Source organism: Leptosomus discolor, chromosome 7 (assembly GCF_034619465.1).
Source record: "Leptosomus discolor isolate bLepDis1 chromosome 7, bLepDis1.hap2, whole genome shotgun sequence".
NCBI classification, from domain to species: domain Eukaryota; kingdom Metazoa; phylum Chordata; class Aves; order Leptosomiformes; family Leptosomidae; genus Leptosomus; species Leptosomus discolor.
This window is the reverse complement of record NC_141397.1, coordinates 60650532-60678529: the sequence shown is the minus strand read 5'-3', so window position 1 is coordinate 60678529 and position 27998 is coordinate 60650532. Positions and strand designations below refer to the sequence as shown.

At 40.7% G+C, this 27998-nt stretch overlaps 1 protein-coding gene across 1 annotated transcript; it reads left to right on the top strand.

Moving 5' to 3' along the window:
- The first annotated feature begins 65 nt into the window (after positions 1-65).
- PRKCI (protein kinase C iota) lies at positions 66-27758 on the top strand. The gene is made up of 18 exons (XM_086468394.1): positions 66-181; positions 7667-7788; positions 12429-12518; positions 13918-13968; positions 15147-15232; positions 16548-16688; positions 17544-17598; positions 18300-18358; positions 18789-18965; positions 19896-19993; positions 21020-21106; positions 21849-21984; positions 22991-23078; positions 24232-24357; positions 24461-24540; positions 25550-25639; positions 25937-26052; positions 27178-27758. The coding sequence occupies exons 1-18, from the start codon at positions 66-68 to the stop codon at positions 27263-27265; spliced, it is 1806 nt and encodes a 601-aa protein (XP_086324520.1). The 3' UTR covers positions 27266-27758.
- Positions 27759-27998: the final 240 nt, after the last annotated feature.

The following is a 27998-nucleotide window of genomic DNA, read 5'->3' as shown; positions in this document are numbered from 1 at the left end:
TCCCCCAGCCCTCCCCTCGCCCGCCCGCCGCCCCGGGCGGTGCCGCCCGCCGCGGGGAGGGGGGGATGCCGACGCAGCGGGACAGCAGCGGCAACAGCACCATGTCGGCTCCGGGCGGCGGAGGGGGCGGCCTCGGCGGGGACAGCGCCCACCAGGTCCGGGTGAAAGCCTACTACAAGGGGTGAGTGAGGGCGCGGAGCCCCGGGAGCGGCGGGGAGGGGAGGTGGGGCCCCGGCGGCCGGCGTGAGGAGAGGCTTTTGCCAGCGCCGGCGACAGCCCGGGGTGGGGCGGAGCGGAGCGGCGCGGCGCGGCCCGGCGGGGGGCGGTGGGGCCGGCGCCGCGCTGCCCGGGCCGGCCCGGTACCTCCCGGGTTTCGGCGGGGAGCAGGGACCGGGGAACGGGCTGAGCGCCGCCGGATTTCCGTCCTCCTGCCGTGGTCTTACCGGTGAACAAGGGTGTACCGGAGAGGCCCCCTCTGCGCTGCTCACCGCGCTTCCTGCGCACCCCGGTTGTTTACCTGCTGCCAGTCATAGGTGCACGTCCCCTCATAACGCCGTATTGGGGGGCCCATGCCCGCATTCGTACCTAAAAGTATGTTCGGGGTCCAGCTTTGGTCCTGGTCTCTGCGTGTGAAGTGAGGGTCAGGTCTAAAGGAAGGGGGTGTTTGGGTAAAAACTTACTTTATCAGTTTTTAGGCTGTTTCCCAGGAACTGAGTGACTTCGAAGGGAGTCTGTGAATGGAACTAAGATGCATCTAGTGTTAGTTATGCCTCTGCTGTGAAAAAAAAATAAAAAAAAAAGCTAGAGGTCTGCATCATGAAAAATATGAGGTTTGCTGGTTTAATTCATTGACTCTCCAATAATAACATATAAGGCAGAAGAAGCACTCTGCTTTGGGTTCACAACTCCTATTAAATAGTAACAGTTACAGGACTTAGCTTTAAAAGTTTGAGTGCAAGGGTTGACAGTGGTTCATTGGGCCATTAAGCTCGAGAGGAGGTGATCTAAGCAGAAAAAAATGTAGGTTGTGTTTTTGGATTGAGAGTGAACACATCATACTCTCGACAACTTCCTTCCAGTTACCTGTATTAAGTACAAGAAAATATTTATTGAATTTACAGCATTTACTATCTGGTATCTCTAGCCTTATAATTTTAAGGAGAGGTTAGAGAAACCACCCTGAGCATTTAGTGTTTGCTTCTGTGTTTGATTTCTGGCTTGTGTCTGCTTTGGGGCTTTTCCTGACAAAACTCTTGTAGAAGTACTGTAGAGACTGGCACAATCTGTGGCTTTAAAGGACATGTAAAACACTGACAAAGTTAATAGCATGTGAAATTCTAAACTCTTTGTTTTACAGTCCCTTTAATCCACCGTTTCTTAAGGACGTGGAGATGCCTCTGGCTATCAGCTGGCAGAAGTGCTCATTTGGTCAGGTAGTGAACTGCTAGTGAACAGTGGGAGCTGTTCTGGGTTAAAACCATTTATTTTTCTTCTGCTGGGTCAGTCTTCATCTTGATCATTCCCACATGCACTCACATGAATTCTTGCTTTAGCACAGGGAGGCTATGGTGCAAGAAGAGAGAGAAAGCAGCTCAGGGTTGTGGGAGTAAGGAAGCAAGCTGCTACATTGGACAGGAATGCTGGCTCATGACACTTTAAATGTTAGGTAATAATTTCACAGACACTGGAATTTTTTTTTTGAGTCTCATCTGTTGTTTTTTTTAATCTGTTAATGCAATTATCAGTTTACTTTTAATGACACTGAGTCATACAAGGGTGTTGATTACCCGTTGTGAATACTAACAAGCTGGATGCCTTAGTCATGATTTGTTTTGAGATCTATACAAATTATGCTCTCAGCTTTCTTACTACAGAAGGTTTCACACCCGCTTCTCAGACTAGCATTATCAAGAAGTGGGTACCAAAGCAGAACACTTCACCTGCACTTTCTCTGAAAAGACTTGGAGACTGAGGATCTAAATGCTGGTATCAGAGGCAGCATTTTCCCTTTTCATCAAATAAACTGTCTCAAGATTAGAGCTGGATAGAGGATTTAATGGGAAATAGTGTTAATCAGGAAATGTTAATCTCTTAATTTTGTTTTAATAGAAGCATTTAAGTGGGTTGTAGAAGTTAAGGCTTGCTAGGAAGGTCTTTTCCAGTTTCAGAAGGAATTTCTGGTTAAAGAAAAAGAAAACCCAGCAGCTCAGAAGTACGGATTCATTCTTGAAACAGTTGGAAATTTGATAGTCGGGATACTTGCCTGGGGCTCGGGATGCTGTGCTTACCAACGCAGAGCAAAAAGCCAAACCTGAATCCCCAAAACATCACTTAGTCTGGCCCGAAGCCTAATTGCTTTTCTCATCCAAGACAAAGACTTCCACGAAGAACTCTTTGAAGGGTCTTTGTTCCATTCAGCTGTGCAGTGGTAGTTCTTTATCTTAAATTCATGATATGTGTAAAACCAGGAAGGAAAATTTTCCGAAAATGAACAGAGATCATGAGAATAAGAGGATGGACATTTGCGGAGACTTGGAAATTAGGGCATTAGGTTGAGTTTATCCAGGTATTTCCTTCTCTCAGGTAAGCCACACTTACCTTTCACATAGAGCTGGTTGTTTAAAATGCTGAAAACGGTCTTCCCTGTTTTAAAGAGTTAATGTAGCCTGTGCTGTGTATGTAGTAGAGGTTCCTGAGTGGGTTTTTCGGAATTTATTGCACCAAATGTTTACATACGTATATAGGGTAGCAAAGTGTGGCAGCTTCACGTGTGTGGCACTGAACAGCATCTGTAATTACAACCATTTCAGCTTTCTGATATTATTAAGTTTACTTTTCATCTTATCTTATTTGTTGTAGATGCTTTTTGTCAGTTCAGTACAAGAAGTTATTTTATCCCTAGTGCATCTGGGGAGGATTGCATTGTAGTGGTAGAGAACGGGTAGGAATAATACACTGCTTGTGCACTAGGAATTCTGTAGAACTAATGTTGATGTAAAAAAAGAAACAAAACCAACTACACAACCAACGTGAAGAACCATTTTTCTGTCGTGGTTAGAGCTGCTAGCTCGTGCTCTTCGAGTGCCTGACGTAGATTTTGCACTGTTTTAACCATGTAGGCTGCAATGTAGGTTAGACTTGATATAGTTAAAGGCATAGGTTACCAATGCTTTGCCCACCTGCAGTTTGATTTGCTTCAAATGAAGAATAGTCCTGACAGTCCTGCCATGGTACATGTTAAACTTGCTTCATTTCTTCATTTTAATACATTTACGTGAGTGGGAAAAGGGGGGTGGAGAAGTCCAATATCAAAATGTACCTCCATAAATATTTCCAGGAAATTAATTTCTTAAGAATTGTTGAGTTCTCACATCCTTTCTTTATATTATTCTTCGTCTTGAGCACTTTCTGATCAATTCTTCAGCTTAATGTCTTCATTTGTCTGTTGAGGATCCACGTAGGAGAGTGTTTGGCTTAAGAAAGCTTTGGTTTAAGTTTTTGAACACATTTTCACCCCTTCTCGCAGTTTCAACACCGAGTTAATTTTCTGATGATATATATTTTTTCCAGAAGAACAGCTTTTGGGGACAGGCAATTGGAGACCTCAGACTTCCACTGGGGAAAGGGACGCTTCAGATTGTTCTGAATGGCAGTGCCTGCACCCTCTGGTGCTGAAACGATACTGAAACAGCAGAATTCTCCGGGAGTCTTGGGTGGATTAATTTCAGTGAGCTGTAATTAGGCGTTATCAAAAGCCTTAATGACTGACCCAGGTGTGTGATAAATATGTGGGTATGTAGATATATGTGATTATGTGTCTGTATATTTCTACATATGTAATATATGGTAGCTATATTAGGCTGCAGGTGGAAAAATCTAAAGCAGTAGTCTCTGTTCTTACAGTGGATTGTTCACTCTCTGAAGTGAAAAATGAGATAAGGATGTTGAATTGTCTTTAACTATTGGCATTGGGGTTTTTATTTTGGTTGGTTGTTGGTGATTTTTTTTTTTGTTAATTAAGACTGTTGCATGATCTGTAAAAGAAAAGGCATGAGAAAAGCTGTTTGATCTCGGGAAAGGTGGGAAAGATGGTGATGAGGTTCATGGTGTAGAAATATTTCAAATCTCTAATGTTTGTGTATAGGTTTACCATTGGCATTTTCTCGGTCTTCCTATGGTTTATCTTCTACTGATTCTCACATTTGCGGGGTATTGATTCAAGCAGGTCTTTTATTAGTATGAATGAAGTGATCCTTTATTAATATTTATGGAAGATATAAACACCAACATTTTCACTGTAAATAATTCAGGACAAGTACTATCTTGTTTATTTGTGTGTTTCCTACTCGCAGGTCCCTGATTAAGACCTATTATAATAGTACTAAAGCAAATTCTAAAAACCCTGGTACTTCCATAGTAAGAGTTAATTGCCACATCCACATGTGGTGGTGCAAAGGGTGTGCTTGAATCAGATTTTCTTCTAATTCCCTGTGTATCGTGAGGAGACAAATAAGGATATGATGCCTTAGAATAGCTTTATAACAAACATGCTTATTAAAAGCAGCGCATAAGCTTATCTTCATCAGAAGGAAAGGGCGATTGTCAAGAAATTTCTTGCCATGTCTTAGTGAAAGAAAGTATTTTCTATTTTTTCAAGCAAGGCAGCAGGCTGTAGTCCACGTTAACTTTCCTTTGTTCTTTAAGTTGACCTACTAATTTTTGCTTCAAACATCAAATTTCTTCTCAGTAGAGTTGAACTTTATGACTTAGCTTGAGTGAATGCAGCTTTTTCCTGACGAAGACACCAATGTGGTGTTAGGTGCAACAAGTGTGGAAAACACCACGTAATGCAAAGGCGCAGTAACAACCACTGTGGAAGTGAGACCTGTCTCAGTAGAAAATGCCAGTGTCCTCAGTGTAGTTAAAATGGCAAAATAAAGTTTGTAGGAAGACCTGTAATCTTTCAGTGTCTGTGTTCTGCGAGGCTGGCTTCACATCTCTAGGGAAAGCGTGCTAGAAGTTGCTTGTGGAACCTTGTTCATACTCATGTCTTTTTTTTTTTTTAATTGCTGTTACCTAGAGTTCACTGAACGAGATTAATGTTCGCTGTAGCAGAGACTGTAACATCACAGAATGTGAGGGGTTGGAAGGGACCTCGAAAGATCATCTAGTCCAACCCCCCTGCCAGAGCAGGACCACCCAGAGTAGGTCACACAAGAACATCTTCCAAATATGTTTAATAACTGCATGATACGTGTCCTGTTGGAGGTATTAGAGTAGTAATTTAGAGAACTTGCTTAAATTCTAAATAATTAAACTCTCCTTTTATTTGAAAGGCAACTGTTTTGCTACTTGAGGGTAGCAACAAGTAGGAAGAGCTTTGTTGTTTTTTTGTTTTTTTGGTGTTTTTTTTTTTTTCAGTTGTTACAAGCTTTTACTTTGTAGATCCGGGGGGATTCCTAGGCTGTTCAGTACATCTTAGCATTGTGACTTTTTCCATTCGCTGTAATACAGATACATCTATTTTAAGGGGACTCAAATCATCAAATTTTAAAACCTGTTAAGCAGATTTTGCTAATCTTTTGGGGTTTGGTTTTTTCTTCAGTTTTTGCTAGAGCATCAATGATTAGTCTCTTGAGACGAAGGTCTGTCACCTAATTCTTTTGGCTTGTCTGACAGTAACAGTCATGTAGTCACTGCTGCTTGTAACATACCCTCTCCCATTACTGACTAGTTCAGTCACAAAATAAACTGCAGTAGTTAAAATACGTAACTCTGGCTTCTTGGTGCCCTTCAGAACTTAATTTTTTGTTTAAGAAAATATTCCGAAGTGAATCTATCTGGACTAAAATGTGAATAAGTGAAGGAATGGTAAACTTTAGCACAAAATCAGTGAAGCTGCTAAGTAAGCAGTGCCTTATTTCCTTCCCTGAGAAACAAGAAATACAGGTTAGGACTTGGCCTCCTCCAGCAGCCTCCTGGGTTTGTCTTCGGCTGATGCCTGCGTGTCTGTGGCGGTACTGCACTGTTAAACCTGCTTTGTGGTGACAAACGCTGGCATTGGGGTCACCGTTGGTGCGTTTTGAGAGCGGGTGCGAAGGGAGACCTTTGTGTTGGGGAGAACACGGGTTGCCCTGTGGGATGGGCGCAATGGGGAGTTTCAAACGAAGCCCCATTTGCCCCAAAGTACTGCACTGTGTCTAAATACGGGGATCCTAATCCTGTTTTGTCTTGTGTGGAAAGAGGAGGAGCAATTCCTCACCCAAATAGTGTGGCAGCTTTTTGATTGCTTTTTTCAGATTATTGAAGAGGGGTCATTTCACTATCCTAATCATTTACTGGAGTCCTTCCCCTAACTGAACTAACTCTGACCCTCCTCATAAATCCAGGAGGTTAGCTGTTCTTCTAGAGTGCTTAGAAATTGCTGATTTATTTTATTCATGCTGCTGAACTTAAGGGAGCCTCAGGCAGGCATGTGTGTCATGTGCATTCCCTGCCACTCCTGAAAGTGGTTCAGGTTCAGTGATCACAGTGTGTAAGTCACCTGCTTGATGCCACTCTGCCCATGCACAAGATGACTGAAAGACGTTTAACTCTAACTGCTGCATTGTACACTCCAGTCTGGTTAGTCTGTTGATGTGCGTTTGGACCAGCTACGGATTTTGGCGGCTGCTTCATTTCCTCGCCACCAAATAGTGCTGGTGGCTGGCACTCACTGAAACAAACCCCAGCTGACCGAGGTTTTTGTGGGAAGATTAGTTTTGTAGCTCAAACCTTGGGTTTTATATGAGATGTTTGAAGAGTAGTGTTGTAAATAACCCTCTCTCACCCCCCCCACACCTTCCTCTGAGCTGTACCTCTGAAATCCTTTGTTTAAAGGACTGCAAACTGAGTCACCTGTTCCCCTTTAGGGTCCAGCAAATACCAAGACAATGGGTCTGCATTTTATGTTAACTTATTTAAATCAGGAGGTGAACTAAATCTTAATCTTAATTATAACAGAAATGCCCATTCTACGTAACAGTAGAGTAGTAAATTTTAGTTGTCCACAATCAAAATGTTGTAAGAACATATATGTCTCCAACTAAATTTTGATTTTGTAGATGTTCTGAAACAATGAAAAATACTACGGAGGTTTTCTAGTGGGCTAGGGGGGATGTTCCAAATATTGAAAGTGCCTTTAAACAGAGACCCATGGTGCTTCACTGAAATGGCAGAGTAGTATTACAGAGACATGTATTTAGAATTAAAATTTACTACCAATAGCAAAATAAGTGTTAAAGAGCAAGCAAAACCAGCAGTGTGTTACTAATGGCCTTCAAAAAATTCTTTGGTTTCCACTGGTACAATATATCTCATATCTGTGTGTTTAATATCTGCTGCATCTCAATTCACAGTTATTTAGGCATTTAAATCTTGATTTTTCTTAAGCAGATACCTGGAGGATTAAATGTCAGATAGTTGGTAATGAAAACCACTTGGAGCCTGACTTTGTTATAGGAAGGGAACTTACGTGCTAATGGTTTACTAATATTACTTCATTATTTTTTAGGGGGCTGCAGCAGAGGTGGGTTTTATATTAGTGGTACATGGAAGGCATTAGAAATGATGATCAAATGCTACATGTTGCGCTATAATTTCTCAAATTTATTTTTCCCTTGGTCAGGGACATCATGATAACGTATTTTGAACCTTCCATCTCATTCGAGGGACTGTGCAATGAAGTTCGAGACATGTGCTCCTTTGACAACGAACAGCTTTTCACCATGAAATGGATTGACGAAGAAGGTAAATCAATGCTTGGTTCTTGGTCCTACAACAAGTATTTAATCAATATGTTCCTCAGCTGGCTAGCTCTCCTTTCCCTTTCCTCTTTTCCTTTCCCTCTGCCTTCGTAAGATAAGCTTATAAAACACACTTCATAAGTACGTTTTTAGAAATAGTAAATCTGACTCTTAAAATAAAGGTTATCCAGTGCCTTTGTAAGTATATCTTAATGTAAAGGTGGTTGTTTCAAACAGCTTAGTGTGGAGAGTGCTTTTTTTACCAAATAAATAAGTTAAAACTTAGTGATTATCAAAATATGAATTCAGTGTTAGCATTTATTAGGAAGGGAAAGGAAAACATTCCCTTATACCGCTGAAGAAGCACATGGTTCCCCTTAAGTCCTAAATCTTTGAGGTTTAAGTGACCTTAAATCATAGAATCACAGAGTTTTTTAGGTTGGAAAAGACCTTTAAGATCATCAAGTCCAACCGCGAACCCTAACACTGCCAAGAAATGATACGAATTACAGTATTTATCTACCATATCGATACAGTTTTGTAGTTGAGGTGTATGTGTCACCAAAGCCATTATATTTTGAGTGTCTGTATCGGCTGCTATTAGCAACATAGAGTTGACTAACATAACTATTAGTAAAACTTTTCCTGACTATTGAAAGAGAAGTTACTTGTCCAAGTAGCTTTTCATCAAAGTGTAGTAGTAACAACCCTGGCTGAGAACTCTTGTCATCTCTAGGGCTTATGCTATCTAGGGTAAAGTTTACCTTGGATGAAAAAAAGTTCAGAGTCTGTTCTTTTTCCTTAACAGATGTGGTCCAGTTCTCAGCTGTATGTATAGATCAGTAATTTTTTGAAAGGGTTATTTGTAGTTCCTGTTTTCTTTGAGGAATTTGGTGTATTCTGCGCGTAGGTTTTGAGCTGCGCCAAAGAGATGTCTGAATTATGAAATAGCTGCTGAGTTATTTTAGCATGCAAAGTGCTTGATGCAGTACATAAAAGGCCATAATGTGCAGCGATTTGTCGGCAGTGATTAGTATTTGTATGCAGTGATTAGCATAAATGGTGCTTCTAGAACTCTTTCCTCCCCTTCTCACAGCTTTCCCATTCAAAATTGGGTGAGTGCCAGTTTATTCGCAGCTTAAAGCTAGACATGGACCAAAGGGGATTTTTGGAAGCATGTGCTGCAGGTGTGTTGAAGGTTATGTGGTCATGGGAATCTGAGCAGGTTTTCTTTCTTTTTTTTTTTTTTAATTTTTTTCCTTTCCTTCCTCTCCTCATTCCCAAGTTATTTACACCAGGCAGATGCAGTAAAGTGAAATGAACAGTGTTTATGACCAGGCTTCTGTGCAGACTTGAACGTTTGCTTCATAGGTAAGCTTGCTGTTTTATTTTGAAGAGGATAAGAGACTTTTCGCTGAAGAGGGAGAGTCAGTCATAGCAAGAATATATAAATATATTAAAAACATACCTTTTTAATGAACCATTTGTGGAAAGTGTTGTGCAGGTTTTATGGTTTACTTGAAGGAACAGTTCTGTCTCAATTTCTGCTCTTCAGAGACAAGGGGGGTTTTTTTTAAAAAAAAAAAGCAATACTGCAGTTTGACTGCATTTTTTATGTATTCGCATAGGATTCAATTTTCCCAAGCAATCTGTGTTTGCTTTAGTCATTGACCTCCAGTTTCATGTCAGTAGAGAAAAAGTTAATCCGGTGATGAGGAGTGTGTGTTAAAAAATCCCATGTCTTTGTTATGAGTAATTCTTGCATCTACAATGTGTGGCTTCTTGCCAAGACCCCTGCCTCCTCTCTTCCTCTCCACCAGTCTTCGGTGTTTTCAGTTGGTGTTCTTCCTAGACACTCGTAATTTGCATTCTTGGAAAATTCCTGTATCACATCCTCTTCACTAAAACTGAAGTTCACGCTTTAATAGTAGCATGAGTAAATGTGTGTGCTGTGGACTGGTACTTGTTATACTACTGCTGTGCTGCTTGTAGTGCAAGACGAGATGTGGCGTCTAGGCCATCTCGTCACTGCTTCCTGACTAAACTGCTTGATCAGTGGCGTGACTAAACTGAATTGACCCCGTCACCAAGGGGTTTATTTGTCATATACTAAATGTCTTGGTGAGATGCAGAGTATCACGTATAGCTGCTTCTGTTTCATAGAGGTGGTGGCACACATAGGCAGACCTAATTTAGTGGCATGAAATCACTTCAAAAAAACGCTCAGATGCAACTGGAAAACAGAATGAACTTGATTGGATTTTAAACAAAATGCTATTTGTGTCTATTTTATGCAGTCAGTTCATCTTACTGCTGTCTTCTGAAGCGTCCTGTAGGATGGACACTAGACCTACATTTGTATTCAGTCTATTGTTTCTTGCTGTGTAACTCAAAAGTAAATATTTTCCTATGACACTTATCCCACCTGTCTTTGGCTGCGAAATTCATACTACTACAAACTTGTTGAAAGAATATGCCTGTAAACCTTCTGTTCCTAGTTTGAAGCACGGTGTAAGTTCTTGAGAGCCTTGTTTTCTTCTGCCAAAAGGAAACACAAAACTGTTTGCACAGGTGTCAAACAAATGAAGAAAAACTGGTTTGCTGATTCTCATAGTGAGTCTGAATAAATGTAGTTGTTCCTTCTCCTCCCGCCGTGCTCTGCACTGGGTGAGTTTGGGCGGTGGGTAGGCAGTTGATGCCCAGATAGGCTGACAGGAGGGGGGAGGCAGCGTGGTGAAAAATGACTACGACTGGCTTCAGAGTCTTGCTTTGAGGATTGTGACGTGCAGAAAAGGTTGAAGACAGAATGCTGCAAATGGACAGTTTACATTTATTGCTAAAGTTTCGGAAATAGAAAAGAATGGATTCATTAGAAACCAAACAAATTAACTGGAAAAACTTTTGTAGGGAGAGTTTGAAATATCCCCCTGTTGTCTAGGTGCGTGGTTCTACTGTAAAGCCGTAACAACACCTGTATTAATTTTGATATCTTGCAGTACAAAATGAGAATAGTTAATGAGCTCTTGCTAGTTATCTTTCAAACAATGATATTGATGGAAGACTCAAAGCAGTAAAACTTTCAGACTGGATCCCGTTCAGCTGAGATGGAAATTGTTCTGCCTTCCTGCAACTCAGTTACCCACAACCAGTTTACCACTTAAGGGTGTGGAAAGTAGTATTTTGGTTAAAAGTTGGAAATGTTGTATGACAGTAGACTTGGAGTATGGGATTTTGGCTAGAAAGAAGCTTGTTCTGCTCACATGCTGGAGAACAAGCGAGCAGAGATAAATCCCATATTCTTGCACAGACCATCTTGTGTTGGTAGAGGGGGAGGGGAAAAAAGCTGAACTAATAACCAGACGTATTTTATTGCTTTGGAGCAGTGAGATTTGAATTCAACTTGCTTTAAAATTCTTTCAGTTTTAGTAGTATTTTGAACAAGGTTTCTTTTAGGGGAATGGTTGTTTTTTTTAATGTTACTAATCTGCATCAGACCCCAATGAAAACATGTTGCATGACCATTCTTTTCAGTCTTTACAGCAGTTTCCAAACAGCCACAGATGATCAGTTAAAATATCAGATGAAGTCTTTAGATTGATGTTGAGAAACAGGTGAAGTACAGGCTGTGTGTCTGAAGGAGTATGAATCAAGGCTGGAATTTAAGGTCCTTCTTGCTCCTGATCCTGAATACAGCAGATCTTTATCTTGGTCTCCTTTGTTCCTCCCCGCCTGTTTAAACCTACCTATGTGCCAATTTGCCCTGATGTAATTAAGTGTTGTTTAATGATTCTGAAACACCTTTGTGGATACATGCTGTTTTTTCAGAAACATAAAGCAGATAGCTACAAAGAGCCCTTCGTCAGTCCTCAACTGTTACTTCTGAAACACAGAATCCTTAAAGCAATCTAACGCAGTCCTGTTGGAGAAACTTTAAAACACATGCCAAGTGCTTGTATGATAATCTGTTCCGCCTCAAATGGTCAACAAAAGCTGCAGTTGTTTTATGGAAAAGAAAAAAAAAAACCCAAACAGACAATGCACACTTTTTTCCTGCTGTGATGCCCTTTCTTTAAGGGATTTTACTTCAAATAGTCCTGTCAGTGTGAAAGTAGTAGTTAAAAATCAGAGAAATGGGGTGTTGTTTTCATTTAGGTTACATGATTTGCCCAGTGTCTTGATTGAGGTTTGAGGAAAGACTAGAGGTCTAACTGCTTTTGCACCTCTTGGTTAAAGTCTTCGCAATGTTGAAGTAGCTGTGAATATAGAATGACTCAGTTGTAATTAAAAATCCATGAAATAAAATGGAATCTTAGAAGGATTTTAGGTTCGGGAAGATAACCTGCACCTCCTGTACTGAAGTGATGTGTAACCATGCTTGTAGCAGACCAAACCAATGGTGGTTTGTGATTGTGGTCTGCTTGCCTCTTGGGAATATCTCGTACTTTTGTTTTCCCTCGGGAGCGTTCAATATGACTGTATTTTCAGATGTACTCTCTGAACAACGTTAAAAATAAATACTACTGTACTTGAGAGTATCGTTCTGTTTTGCTGCAATAATTGTCTTGGAACTGACTGCGAGGGAACTGTTGAATGGTACAGAACTAATTGGCTTGAGTTTTTTGGTGTTCTCTTTTCCTTCCACAGGAGATCCATGTACAGTTTCTTCTCAGCTGGAGTTAGAAGAGGCCTTTCGGTTGTACGAACTAAACAAGGACTCAGAGCTTCTAATTCATGGTACGGTGAAATTCACTGCGTTATTACTCATGTTTGTACCTGTGAGTAAGTGGAATTTTTACCTCACGCTATCCGTGTCTTTTGCACAGCCTTCTCAGTTAAAGCCTGTTGTGGCATTCTGTCAAGAGGATGCTGAAGACCACGCACCGCGCTTTTTAGCTGCCAGCACTTTGTCAGCGTTCTTTGTTAAATTAAGGGAGGAAAAAACACTTTGCTGTTAGTTTTTTAATGAGAGTCAGCCCCTGCCTCATTCATTCGTTCATCCCAAGTGCCTGTATGCTTGCTGACAACGAGTGGCAGAACATACATGGTACAGTGTGCTATACTTTGTTATTAGTAAGTGCTTTAGAGCAACATCTATGTGAGGGGGAAAAAAAAGTTGATGAGCTGCATTTGGGATACTGCATTAGTCCAAAGTTTGACTTCTGGAAAATTAAGTACTTTAGACCAGTTTTGAACCCAGCGTCATGCCCCTGTTTGATGTGTAATTTTTATTTTTCAGAGTTATATGCCTATTTTGGTAGGTTCTGCAGTATATTTTTCGTAGTGTTGGTAACTTTTTACAAGCAGAAGATAGATTTCAGTTTAACAGAGATTGTAGCAGAAAAGCAGGGGATCATTGTAAAGAGCGTTAGTGGGTGTGTTACACTGCAGTGGGTGTGTTACACTGCAGTGGGTGTGTTACACTGCAGTGGGTGTGTTACACTACAGTGTCTTGACATGGCCCTTCTCTAAAAGGGTGCAAAAGAATCTCGTTCACCATCAGCTCATTTCGAAGGAAGAGACAACTTTTCAGCTTCCCACAAAGACTTTTAAGAAGCGGGAGAAGAATGAAATCTGTTTCTACATAATTTCACTGTTTCTGTATATATTACTTCAGCATGCTTTCTGATCTGCACTGTCTCCATTTGGTTTTGGGTTTGATAAGCTTCTGACTAAACCAGCACCAGGGCGCTCTCTCCCCAGTTATACTTCTCTGACTGTTAATGAAGCTGAATAAACTGGAAAAAAAAAGGCTACTGTAGATGAGATCATATGTAGCTGTTAGGTCACTGTAATGTAATACATTTATAGTCCAGACTTCTAAATACTGACTGTGATGATTGGTCACATGAGAAACCACAATCCTTACTCTTTTCTAGTTACTTTCTTTAGGAAATAGCTTGTTTTATTCTGGTTTTAGCTCGTATTTGTCATGTATATCACTGTTATGTCCAGCAGAAGGGGTTTGTGGCAGCTTTTCAGCTTGCCTGCTCTTGCACAAGGTTTTGTTAAAATGCAGTCTGTGCTGTCATCCAAAGTGGTTGAGTGCCTTTCAGAAATGTTGTATTCGTGTCATAGAAAGATTTATTTTCTGTCTGAAATAATAATTAATCAGAAGTTAATGTCTTTCTTGCAGTATTTCCTTGTGTACCAGAACGGCCTGGCATGCCTTGCCCAGGAGAAGACAGTAAGTAGGCCTTTTAGTTAAGAAGTACAGAAAATGAGGAATTCAGATTTTTCTGTTTTAGAAGATTTTGATATTCTATGGTTTGGCATCCTACACTTACGAATATTAATAATGCAAATCTCTGCAAATTAAATATTTAAAAGGAATAGAAAGTCGTGCTAAACTTAAATGTTGTTTGTCACTTCTGAATCATTGTTAATAAGCATTTCACATTCCTGTTAACTATCCGTGTCACTCTGCTTTCCTTGCTTTTGCCTCTTCTATTGTGACAGGTTTTTATCCTGTTTCTCCTTTTTTGGTAGTTGCCAGATTGCTGACTAATGTGAATAAAGGCTTGTAACCAGTAGTAACCAGTGGTAATGACTTGTCATATCACCATTTAGAGATCTGTGGTTAATTAATTTTAAACTGATGTTTAGGTACTATCAGGAGTATTCTCTGAAAACCTCTAAGTTATGTTAGCTAATCTACCAAACATTAAGGATGTAATTTTCCCTCTGTCTTAAAGTTTTGTAGAAGAGCGTGTGCACATCTGTCAGCTTGATATCCCGGTCTGACAAATGTGAATGTGCGTGCTTAAAAGTTATCTTTGGCAGCGTGGTTAACGATGCTTTTCTGAACAAATGAGGTTGCGGATTGAATCGGAAATAGATTTGCAACTCAGTGTAGTTTTGCATATTCTAGTTTTCAGTTTTGGTTCCTGACATGCCTCTAGCAATAAAAAATAAACATTAAAAAAGCCTGAACAGTGGCAGCTGTGGATGTAGAACAGTGGAGGATTTGTGCAAGCAATCTTAAAAATCAGGGCATGCTCCTGAAATTCACCTGCTTCCCTCCTTCCCTTTCCCCACAGCCCTTCCCCAAGTTTAGGTAAGGCAGGTGCGTACTTTGCACACGACTGTTTGTATTGTTCAGGCAGTTTTCCTTCTCTTGACTCACTGTTCTTTATATCTTTGGAAAAGCAGAACTAACTTTGAGTTGATTGGGATATTCTGCTTCAAATTTTCTCCAAAACTTAAAAAATGAAAAAGATACTTGGAACATGACTCTGTGTTTCTGTAACGTGCAGGAGTGAAACTTTACTCTGGAAATCACTCTACACAGAAACGTCCGTGAGAAGGTGTTGTAGTTCTGTGTTTATATTTTTTATGGATATAATCGTATGTTTTTCCTCTTAGAATCCATTTATCGCCGAGGCGCCCGCCGGTGGCGAAAGCTCTATTGTGCAAATGGTCACACTTTCCAAGCCAAACGATTTAACAGGGTGAGACTCTTGTTGGGTACTTAAAACCATGGTACAGGGATGTCTTACTTTTGTACTTACAATGTCACTGCCTTGAAAAATTACAAGGTAGTTTTATTCTCATTTTTGTTGTTTGTCTAAGGTATGCAGACTTTTGGTAACCCTCAGGAACTTAAAATAGAAAAAAAATTAAATTGGTTGCAATTCACTTTACATATTCTCTGAAACCACGATACCAATTATATAAATGCTCCCGTGTTCCCTTAAAATCTTCCCAGAGGGCAGACTTGAACACTGGCATTGGATGACTGTGAGCTGGAAGAACATTTTCAGTTCTTTTAAGTTCTGGGAATAAAAAAGGTCTGAACTTGCTTATGATGCACAGACCTTTCTTACATGACTTTTAAACAAAAACCCGAGATGTGTCTCCAGACAACCTCCTTATGGTGACATGTAAGCAACTGAAAATAACAAACCACTTGTAATATTTTCAAGAAGCAATGGCCAAATATAATTAGCTAAGGACCAAGAAGGCTGTCTGCTGCAAAAAACGAACCCAAAATATTTGAATAAGCCAGGTTCCTTGACAGCTTCAATAATCTTTCCTTCTTTTCTAAGCTTAGTGTATTGTGTGCCTAATGCTTGAGAATGTCTCCACAAAACTTCATCTTGAGCATCCTTCATATCTAACTTCTGCTTCCCCCCTGCCCAACCCCCCCTTTTTTTTTTAACCTCTTCCTGGTTAAGGCTGTCAAGGCACCATAGTTTAGTCACTTCCCACTCTTGCTTTCATAGGCACCCTGTTTTCGTGGATCTTTTGAGTTTTGTGAATGTCCTTCAGTGAGTGGGGATCTTCCCACTCCCTGTTATCTGGTGGTTTAACGGGTTGAAGCTTTTGCTCTCCTGCCTTCCTCTGTCCAAACGTAAGGACTCACCTACACAGAGAGGTGATGAGATACCTCGCGAATTAGCTTGGTCACAGCAGCCTGCTGATTCAGCTGCCGCGCTTGTGACCTGGAGGAGTTGGCTCGTGCCTCTCTGGGGCTGTGTGCAGCAGGGGAGGCTGGCTGTGCCTGCCCCTTTTCTGTGGAGGTGCGCACTTGCTGTGTGGCAGCGGCTGCATATCGTTCACTTGTCACTTTTGAGCTTGTCTGTGTTGTACCTGCCTGTTCATTCTTAAAGTTTTCGGATAGAGACCCTTGGTATAGGGGCAACTTCGGTAGGGATCGATCTCTCTGATCTCCTGACCTGTGGTTTTTGTTACTGACAATGTGGCTGAATAGTTTTTATTGTTTAGTTTTGCTTTTTAATTGGTTTTGTTGGTTTGTCATTCTAGAGAGCTCATTGTGCCATCTGCACTGACCGAATATGGGGCCTGGGTCGCCAGGGATATAAATGCATCAATTGCAAACTCCTTGTTCACAAGAAGTGTCACAAACTTGTCGCTATTGAATGTGGCCGTCATACACTACAGCCAGTAAGTAAAACATACCTGAAAATTGTCTTGAAATAACAACCAATGAAACAAAAACCCCAATTTTAGCTGGATGGCTTTCAAACTGCAGTCTGCAGCGATCACAGGAAGTGAAACATCGTTCTTTATGGTTACTGTGACACTTTGCAAGAAAGTTTGGGGTTCACTTTAGCATAATGGCACTCTGGTGGCAAGACGGGAGTCTAATTTTCGCATCTGCTATTTTTTCGTGTGTCAAATATTAATGTATAAGTGATATTTATCTCATCCTTCACTATGTTATGTAGCTTATATATATACACACACACACACTGTTTTACATCTTCAATGTGAAGTACAGGTAAAAAATTTTCTATCTGTTAGATTGTTAGACTATTTCCCATTTTACAGAAAGGGAAGATGAAATGCAGAAGTTCTGACTTTTCTCCTGAAAAAAAATCAATCATCTTTAGTTCTTAAGTCCCCAGAAAAATGTAGATGATTACTGCTTCTGGTTTAATATTAAAAGCAGACAGCTACAAGTCTACCTTTTGTGAATTCATTTGACTAATATATGTACTGCTGAAGTACTTAAGCTTTTCTGTCTCATTTCTTGTCTGCTGTACTTTTTTTCTGCTGTACTAAGTTGTCACTCCAACAGCTTCTGGAAACGTGTCAACTTTTGGAAAACAGGTAAAAGGAGGACTGCAGTGGTTTCTTTGGTTGTGTATGGATTGGAGCAGTAACTGCGTTGACTAATTAGGTTAAAAAGTAGCTAGATTATATTCCTCAGGGTTCATTTATTTTCATTTATTGCCTCTAAAATAATGTCTTTCACACTTGGACAGCCTGTTACAAAAATCCTTTGCATATTTACAGGAACCAATAATGCCTATGGATCCATCATCAGTGCATTCAGATAATGTAGAATCAGGTAAGATCAATAATTTTTTTCTTTCAATTACTGTAAGTTGCTGAAACATGAACTTCGGGGTTTAAAATGAAACAGAGTAACTTTAAGTAAAATTATTTTTAAACCCCTTCTTTACTCTTTTTCATAGAACAAGAAGACCGCTCCTTAATGCTAAGGGGGATATAAATATAAAAATTCCTCAGTTTTCCGTATCTTATCAGTTTAAGAAACTTGGCTAAAAAGGAAGAATTCGGGCTGTTAGTTACATTTTTGTCCATCAGTAAGCGGTGTACTTTAAATGCCCTGAACAAACAAACAAAACCCCGTAAGAGAATTAGCAAGGTTTCTACTGGATCGGCAGCCAAACAAGTTCATTTTTGTAGCAGAGCAGTTGTCCTCACGTTTGAGTTTGGATCTAGATGATGATCAGCAAAAACCAAACAGAGCACTGTCCTGCCCAAGGTTCTCTGTGTGTGGAGTCTGAAGAGATCTCCAGATGTAATTACAGTGTTTGATACTAGCCATAACTGATTATCAATGCAGTATTGTAAAAGAATTAGTCTGATGGTTTAAAAAAACCCCAAACAAACCCAAACAAAACCCAGCAGGTTTGGATACTTGCAATAGATGCATTTAAATTGTTTATCTCTCTGATTGAGCTCTTGTGTGTGGAAATTTTCAGTCAAAAGAAAATACTGTAATAATTTTTCTTGCATCTCTAGTGATTCCATACAATCCTTCAAGTCATGAGAGCTTGGACCATGTTGGTGAAGAAAAAGAGGTAAATATCTTAACCATGCTAACTGTACTTGGAGATCTTAAAGCCTGTGTCTTTCTCAATTTCGAGATTTTAGTCATTTAGTTTGTCACAAACTGAAAACTTTAGTACATGAAGCACATCTGGGTTGCTCGCTCAGGGGTGTGCATGTGTGGCTTGCAAGCTGTTTTATTTTGAACCTTGAGTTGACATGCTTTGATTTACAAGGTATTCCAAACTCCCCCCGTTTTGGTTGTTTCTTATCTGCCAAGTCTCCTCTGCCTCCTTTCTTTGCCCTCACATTCCTTTCCAGGACAGCGCAGTTTTAAGCAGAACAAGTGTTAATTGAGTCAGTTGTTTATATTAATTTTACTGTTCTGTTTGAGATGCAGACTTCTGCAGTTGTTAAAATTGGCAGGCCTGCTGACTAAGTTCAAAGTATCTTTACCAATAGGCGATGAGCATTAGAGAAAGCGGCAAAGCTTCCTCCAGTCTGGGTCTTCAGGATTTTGATTTGCTCCGAGTTATAGGAAGAGGCAGTTACGCTAAAGTACTGCTTGTGCGACTGAAGAAAACGGAACGCATTTATGCCATGAAAGTGGTGAAGAAAGAACTCGTCAACGATGATGAGGTAGGGAAGCTTTTTACCCGTCGATCAGGCAACTCTTCCAAAGAGCTTCGGTATCTGCCACAAGGCGGGAGCCAGGCTCCTGGGTCTGCAACGTTAATTGAAAATTGTACATGCGGTTTCTCACACATGTGGTACTGTCTTCCCTGACAGACCGGTAGCGCGCAGCCGCCCTCCTGTGCGCCGGTGGCTTCTGTCACGAGCCTCGCTGCCTCCGCTGGCAGCGTCTCCTTTGGTGGTCAGTGCTGTCTGCAGCAGCGATCCTGCAGAACTCAAGCTCGTAAGCCTGGCTTGGGTCGTTATTTTGGAGCAGTATTCCGTACATCTCATATTATGTTGGCCTGCTGGGCTGAAGAAGAAAAGGGTGGAGACTGGTTTTCCTATGTTCATGTTTGATTTTTTTTTTTTGTCACTCACAATGTTATTTTAGTTGCTTTTTAAATGGGACCTTCATCTTAACAATTTGTAGCTTGAACAGTGGTTAGTGGAAATGTATCAGAAATTGTATTAAACTGCAAAACACCTCTTGTTGCTGAAGATTCCCCTTGTGTTTCTTCAGGCTATTCCGAAAAGACGTGTGACCGTGGTTTGCTATGCAGGAGCTTTTGCTTTATTTCTCGATCTACCATTGATTTCTTTTGCATTTTTTGGTGCTACTTTACATTTGTCTGCACCAGTTCATCTTTTATAGATGAGTGTTTTTGCATTCCCAAGTGTAGTTATACAGTGAGGCTAAAAGTACGGGATGCTCAAGACAGGGGAATAAAAAAAGTGTGCTAAATTGTCTTACATCACATTGGAGAACTAAATATTTCATTTCCTGCAAGTAAAATGAGGATGGCAAAACACTTGAATATCTTTCTGCTAATTGTCATTAATACTTGACCTAAGAAGCGCAACAATCCTTTTCTGAATGTCACTTTTCTTGAATAGGATATTGATTGGGTTCAGACAGAGAAACACGTCTTTGAACAGGCTTCAAATCATCCCTTTCTTGTCGGACTGCACTCTTGCTTCCAGACAGAAAGCAGGTAAAGGTCATAAGAAGATGATATTCCAAAAAGATTTCGTACTGTTGGGCACCTCAAAGGCCTATTTAAAGCATCAAGTGTTAGGTAGGTAGCAGAAGTCAACGTACTGTAAGTCGTTGGAGCGTTTTATGAGGAAAAGGCCATGTTCATCATCTGAGCTTTGCAGATTGGGAAGATGCAAAAGAATGTCAAGTACTAGTAGGTATGATGGGAAGGATTCTGGACAGGAAGAGAGGTGCAGCTAGTGGGGGGAAAAAAAGGCTTAAGAATATGAGGTAGAAGACAGAACCTAGGATGAGGAGAGAAAAGGTTTAGGGAGAGAGAAATCAGAAGTACAAAAAAAAAATAAGGAAACTTACCTTAAGCTTGCATGGACTCTGAAGTCAAGTCTCTGAGCAAGGCTTGGAAAATAGTACCTGGATTTTGAAAAGGAAAACAGGGTAATAGAGATGAAAATTATTATTTTCCTGTGTGTTTATGTATAGGAGAAGAGATTGCAGTAGACGGATGAATTACTGTTCTATACAGTAGTAACTTTCAGTGTATATAAACCACAGTTATTGTATACTTCACATCCTTGCCGTTTGAAAAGGGGATAAGCCAGTGGAGGGAAGTGAGAAGAAAGGATATTTGTAGTATGCCAATAGTATCAACTACAAAGGAGGTTAAAGGGATCAGGAAAGAAGATGAGAACTTTATTTTTTGGGGGGGTTTATGCATAGAAACTGATGTAAATCTACATAGTGACATATGTAATAATGACAAGCAGTAGCCGTGATGGATTAGGAATGTGGGAAGGATTACTTACTTTCCTTTAGCAGTAAAGGAATTATCTAGAGAAACTTCTATACTTGATTTTTAACTTTGGGAATTTATTCAAAGAGAGGGAAAATGGTGAGACCAGCCATATGTTGCCAGAGAGATGGGAGGAGTTAAGTTGACATTGTTCAATAACTGACCCGTAGTATCTCGAGCCTCTTTCAGCCTTGTATGCAATTGTTTGTAACAAATTCCTGTGTGTTTCAGGTTATTCTTTGTTATAGAGTATGTAAATGGAGGAGATCTAATGTTTCACATGCAGAGACAGAGAAAGCTGCCGGAGGAGCATGCCAGGTATGTCTAATTCCAGATTTCTTGCATCAAAACAGTTGGTTTTCTGACACAGTGCAGTAGTGCAGAGATTATGATGATGAGCTAGCAAATCCTTTCCAGAGGTTAAGGATTTAAGGATGTGAAACTGCATCCTCATTTTAATGCTGCAAGATGCCGTATTTCTGTCTCAAGGAGGAACTGTAATAGGAAGCACTTAAGTATTGTTTGTATCGGCAGTACCCTAGATGACTTCGGTCTGATTTCTGAATTTTGTCTAGAAAAACACTTTCGTGGTGTTTTTTTAACTGTCTAATGATATCAATGTGTTTCTCTTGCAACAACCACTGCCAGCTGTCCAGGCAATTGCTGAGTTCGTGGTGCATGTGCTTCATCTCAGATGGTGAGATGAAAGGGATGATTTCAGTAGACATTAATGTTAATTAAAAATCATTTTTGAAGTGACTATGAGTACAAATGTTTGCATGATTAAAAGCAACCTATCCACCTCTCTGATGAAAAATAATGGAATACAGGGGATCATATTTAGAAAAGTATCCTACTACCCAGACTATGTTATAGAATCATAGAAGAGTTTTGGGCAGAAGAGACCTTTAGGATCATGCAGTCCAACCTTTGTCCTAGCTCTATGAACACCACTAAACCGTGTCCCTAAGTACAACATCTACCTGTCTCTTAAACGCCTCCAGGGTATTCTGGTTTAGGTTTTGATTACTCAAGTAATCAATATTTTTTTCTACACTAGGTTTTATTCTGCTGAAATCAGTCTAGCATTGAACTATTTACATGAACGAGGAATAATCTACAGAGATTTAAAACTGGATAATGTGCTACTGGATTCTGAAGGGCATATTAAACTCACAGATTATGGCATGTGCAAGGTAAGCTCTAGTTGCTTGCTAACCAGTAAAATCAGCAATTAAGAAATTGTCATAAATTAAGATGCAGAGGCTTAAAAACGTGACGTTTCGGGGTATTCATTTACACACAGTGCAGACAGGCTGTATATTCATTTCACTTCTACAGATGGAGAAAAGAAAAAGAAATGCCAAAGAGCACAGACTACCTGTGTATTAAATTTGGTTTTGTAAAGCTGCTGTCTCAACTTGACAGGGAGGGGTGGGCTGAAATAGTCACGGTAGCTTGATTTCGAAAAGAGCGAGAGGTTGAAGTGTGTCAGTCACACTTTGCTCCCGCTTGGATTCTGTGATGCTTCCCGTTTTCTCTAGAAGCACTTTGTCACTACAGAGACACTGGAGCACAGGTTTGACTTTGCCGTGCCATTGCCATTATGCTGATCTATTAGAACTACTTTAAATGCTATAATTTTGGCTAAGCAACTGCAAAGCATAAAATAACTGAGGTCAGAAAGGGCCCCAGGGGTCTAATCCACCCTCCTGCTCAAAGCAGGGTAAGCTGTGAGATCAGGCCACATTACCAAGGGCTTTATTCACTTTGGTCTTGAAAACTTCCGAGGATGAAGACTGCACATCTCCTTTGGGTAACACCCCCTCCCCCCGCCCATTCTGTATCCCATCCTCTTCTCTGAAAGTCTTACCTGTCCGTTGCAACGCTCCAGTCCTGTAAGCTGGTCCACCTCACGTACTCCCGCTTGCCTGTCGTTGGAGGTAGGGTGGAGCTTACTAGCTAAAACCTTAAAAGAAGTTAAGTGCCATCCTCTTGAGGCTGTTGATGCAACCCACTTGTGTTTTTTCACAAGTAGGGTTTTATATTCATTTCCATACAGATTTAAGCGTAGTTTTACTAAAATGAAAGCAGTTTATTCAGGACACTTAAATTAATTCAAAATTCAGTTCTTAGCAGAGCGGGGGGAGTGTGGGATCTTTGGCTGACTGTAAAGTATTTTCTTCCCATCTTGTCTTAAAGGAGGGTCTGAGGCCTGGGGACACAACCAGCACATTCTGTGGGACTCCAAACTATATTGCACCTGAAATTCTCCGGGGAGAGGATTATGGTAAATGGAACTTTTCACTGCTACCATGTAACTTTCACTTGTCTCTTTCTTCTTACTTGAGTTGTTTAGCAGTAGAAAGTACAGATCTCTAACTCGGCATCCTGCCTGAAAAAGTGAGTAACTGGCAGAAAACATCACACCAAGCAAATGAGATACCCTGCCTTCCACATTTTAAATTCTTTTTATCACTCTTGAAGAATAGTTTGAGTCTTCCAAATTTATTATCGTTTCTGACACTTTTAGATACTACTAATGATATCCTTGCAGCCTTGAATTGTGTTCGGTTTTGGAGCTTTATATTTGGCAGCAATGATAGTATGAGATATAGATGCACTGCAAAGGGCCTAGACAGTAGACATCCCTTTGACAAGTCTCGGTGTTAAAAATAAAATTGTCTAGGCAATGGCCTGTTCAGGAAGTCCACAAGATTCCTGAAGCAAGAGATGTAAGAGAGTATTAGAAGCCTTGTTGTGTGTGTTTTCTGTTACCCTTTTTTCCTGAGCTTCCAACACTGTGCCGAGCAGATCTTTGGTCTGTTTTCTTCCCTAAAGACTTTAGCAAGTTCTACAACTAGTTCCTATTTAAAAACAAAAAAAGTGTATCTATTTTTTAAATCTACCATCTTATTTCAGTTGAATGTCTCTTTCAGGCTGACTTCACATCTTGCTTCCTTATCACAAACTTTCTAGGCCATCCAGACTGTATCAGTCCTAGCCTAGCTACTAGGATTTTTTTTCTTTAGCAATGAATAGTAGATTAGATATGCTTGGCCTCATAAATGACTGGCTTGCTACTATTAGGAATGACATACTTCCTCCTTGTCCTTATTCCCCGCCCTGGATAACCAATCCCCTGCTGGTTAGTAATGCCTAGGCTTAAATATTACCTAAATCTTTGGTAAGGTCTTAACACCAACCTTTGAACTTTTTGCATTTCCTTTTCTTTGTACAGCATTCCCTCCTGATAGGCACCCAACGAACCAAGTCATGTCTAGTACAGTTGTTAGCTCTCCCTCGTTCGGATAATCAGAAAGACTGGCAGTACATAAAGTTTTGAATTAATTCTTCTCAACGCATGTCTGTCTCAAACCACCAACACTTTCGGGGCCGTGCTCCAAAATATCTTCAGTGGTGTTTTCTCCTTTGAATTCTAGGCTTCAGCGTAGACTGGTGGGCACTGGGTGTACTTATGTTTGAAATGATGGCGGGCCGGTCGCCGTTTGATATTGTTGGGAGCTCTGACAACCCTGATCAGAACACGGAAGATTATCTTTTCCAAGGTAAGTACCGTGAGTGTTCCCGCTCTGTAGCGCTTTGTTTCTACTTACCTTTAATCTAATTTTAAAGATGCAAAAGGCTGATACGAACCTTGTTTTCTTGCAGTAATTTTGGAAAAACAGATCCGAATTCCCCGATCCCTTTCTGTTAAAGCAGCAGGTGTTCTAAAGAGTTTCCTGAATAAGGTAAGAGCTAAAGGGGACTATTTAAGACTTCTCAAGAGCAGCTGTTTTTATAAAACCTGTTGACATGTAGGAGATACGCTTTATCTGTCGTATACAGAAACAGGGTAGAAAAGATGTGAGCCTAAAGCAGAATTTCAGTAGGACTTGGGGACCTATTCTAGATACTTGTCTTAAAATCTGAAGCTCTGCATTCTCAGGCTGGGATCATCAGTAAATTTCAAATGGAAAGCCTTGGAAATGCTCAGAGTGATTTCTTTAACCTGGGAAATTGGACAAACCGATCAGATTTTTTTTGGTTCTTAGAGAAGCAGCGTAGCAGGTCACTCTGACAACTGCTGATGACATCGTTGAGGGAAATGCAGAGGCAGTATGCGCTCACGAGCTGACTAGCCCGAGAGTCAGAGAGTGCCCCTGTGGCAGTGGAGTACTCCGAGCACATGCTGGCCTTTATTTAGTGAGTGGGGAGAAAGAGGTACACGAGAAAACAGGTTTGGCTCAGTCGTTCTACGGAAGTAACGCTGTTCAGGAGCACTGCTTCTGTTACAGCTCCTCGGTGTCCAGTGCCTGCGTGCATGCACGTACGTGGAGGTGGAATTGTCTTGTTAAAACAACCGGCTTTCCCCCGTGTTTATCAGTAGCACCCAGTTACTGCTCCAACGGGATTGCCTGGCATAGTCGTCTGCTCGGGGAGGGGCGGGTTTGGGGAAGAATCAGATTCGCTCGTAATCTAACCAAGTGTGCTCTGAACCATACGGTGTGTTTAAGCAGGTCTGAATGAAGATGAAGAAAGATGGCATGGCTGTTAATGTAACATTCCGTTAAAGGCTTCCACAGATTCGTGTCTATTTCAGACAGTAATTCGGACAGTTTCCAAAATAAATAACTCTAACTTAGTTCTTCAGTGGCCCTTGTAACTCCGGTGTTCCGTTTCTCGCAGAATTTGTAACATTTGTGTTTATTCATGGGTAGGCCATGGCACCCATTTGGAAATATTTTCTGCCTTGCACAGGATCCGAAGGAACGTTTAGGCTGCCATCCTCAAACGGGGTTTGCAGATATCCAGGGACATCCTTTCTTTCGCAACGTTGACTGGGATCTGGTACGTGAGTGCCCGCTGGCTTGGCTCGTTTTCTTTGTAGACAGAGGTGGCTTGACAGCTTGTTTCTAGCATGAGAGATGATGTAAAACTTGAAACACCTTAAGCTCTTAACTTGTGATGTACCATAATGACAATACAGAATCTTTTAACCCTTTTACATGCAGTCAGCACAGCAGATTAGTAGAATGATTGTAGAAGGGATACGAAAGAAACTTAATAGTAACTTCCAGCCTTGTTTAACAATAATTCCATAGGTTATAACTCGTTCTTGGTGTCACTAAGTGCATTTATTCTTAGATGGAGCAAAAGCAAGTGGTGCCTCCGTTTAAACCAAATATATCAGGAGAATTTGGTCTGGATAACTTTGATTCCCAGTTCACCAATGAACCCGTGCAGCTCACTCCAGATGATGAGTAAGTAACGTAGAATTCAAGAAGTTCTGACAAGTCTGTGAAGGAGGTATAAAAGTTCGTTTAATAGCTGTAGTGGTAGTGCATAGTGTACATATAAAGCAGTAAATAACATTTTCTTGTGTTAGTTTGGAGAAAATTCTGTTATGTGTCCTCATGGTAGACTTAGTGTGGCTGGATTAAGTATTGTACTCTGGCGTGATGTAAAACTCACCTCACAGTGGGAAAGTTGCTGTAAAGAATCTTGGTTCAGGGAAAGACAAGTAAGTGCTATTTTACAAGTTTTAGTGGTGTCATCTGCAGGAAATGAACGTGTGACGGAAAAGACCTGTTTTGTCAGGTGACTTATTTTGGCATTACTTTAAGCCATGATATTTCTAGAATGTTGCGTTCAGATTGAATTCATCTTGGGTGTTCGAACAAGAGGAGATGCTTTGTTTGGCTGCTTGGGGTATTTTAAATTGCCCGTAGTCAAGTGAGATTATCCTGGCTGAAAAGCCTTGATAAAATGCACATTGCTGTGTTTGGTTTTGGTAGTGGGTTTGTGGTTCCTTACTCCTGAGGGGCCCTGACTTGGGGGGAGGAGGGAAGGGCCTTTCTGGTCTGACTGGGCCAGTGCTGTTAGGAATTTTTCTAGGGTTTTGTGTAATGTTCATGTGGTATGTAAACACAAACAGTGAACGTTAAATGCTGCCTGTGCACCGTAATTCGGTCTGAGATCTCACATCCTTCCTCATCCCTTTGTAAATGCATACTGTACAAATAAAGTTTAGAGAAGTTGCTGATGCAAGTGCGGTATCTATCACATCCCAATGTTTTCAGTTTTTTACAAAATGATTGGTTTGGGTAAGTTTTAAAACTGCAAACCTTGCAGATTGCTTTGTGGGGAAAATATGTGCATGGAAGCAGCCCAGTGGCTGCTCCTGGGTGGTTTTGTGTTCTGTTGCCATTATAGGGGCTAGAAAAAATACGAGTGGTAACTGCAAGGATAGAGAGGGAGAGGAGAGAGACGGGAAGTGTTCTCAGTTGCAATCTGCTGTACAGGTCTAGATTTTAAGACAGACTACCAGTTAAAATTGTTACTTTTTAAATTTTGCTGAACTAATGACTGTTTTTTAATCTTAACAGCGATATTGTGAAGAAGATTGACCAGTCTGAATTTGAAGGCTTTGAATATATAAATCCTCTTTTGATGTCAGCTGAGGAATGTGTCTGAACTCTCCATTTCTGGACTGTGCCAATTGTTACTCTGTCTGTTTCTGCATGGATAAACATCTCTTCATTTGGATGCACTTGCATAAAATGAGTAACCGAACGTCTTACCCTCGCCACCTAATGTGAATTACTCGCTAATTTTCTCTTTGTATTAAATGTCGTCCAGGACAGTTGTGATGCTTGAACCTTTTGGCTGCCAGATTTAAAATGTTATACTTCCCAACAGTCTCGCCAAACTTGAATTTTAATATAGGAGATGGTGTCTGGGGCTCCTGACTGAACACTGGGGTCTGGCTGTATAATCTGCCAGTAGAGCGTTCTGATAAAGGAAAGTTTTCTCACTGCTTTAAGAACACAGATTGCATTAGGGGATGTCATAAGATGTCATTAGAGGACTTCATTTTTCCAGCGAGACAAGTAAGACCTTACAACTTGTGTGGTTCTAGATCTCTTGTCTCTAAACATCTGGTTTCCCTGTTCTCCTTCGACTTAGAAGTTAGAGAGAGCTCTGCTGTTGCCCTTCGGCTTGGAATGACAGCAAGGAGAGCAGATTTTTAAACTGAGTGGGTCAAGAGTGGCGACTTTCACAGGGTGTATCGATCCTATCCAAAAAGGGGATGATTAACTCACCGTTAGAATCAATAGGCTTTGCTCCAAAATCATACACCAGGAATTGTACACTGATACGCAGAGAGTGCCTTTCTGAGCCTGGCCCTTTCAGCGAGGGCTGTACG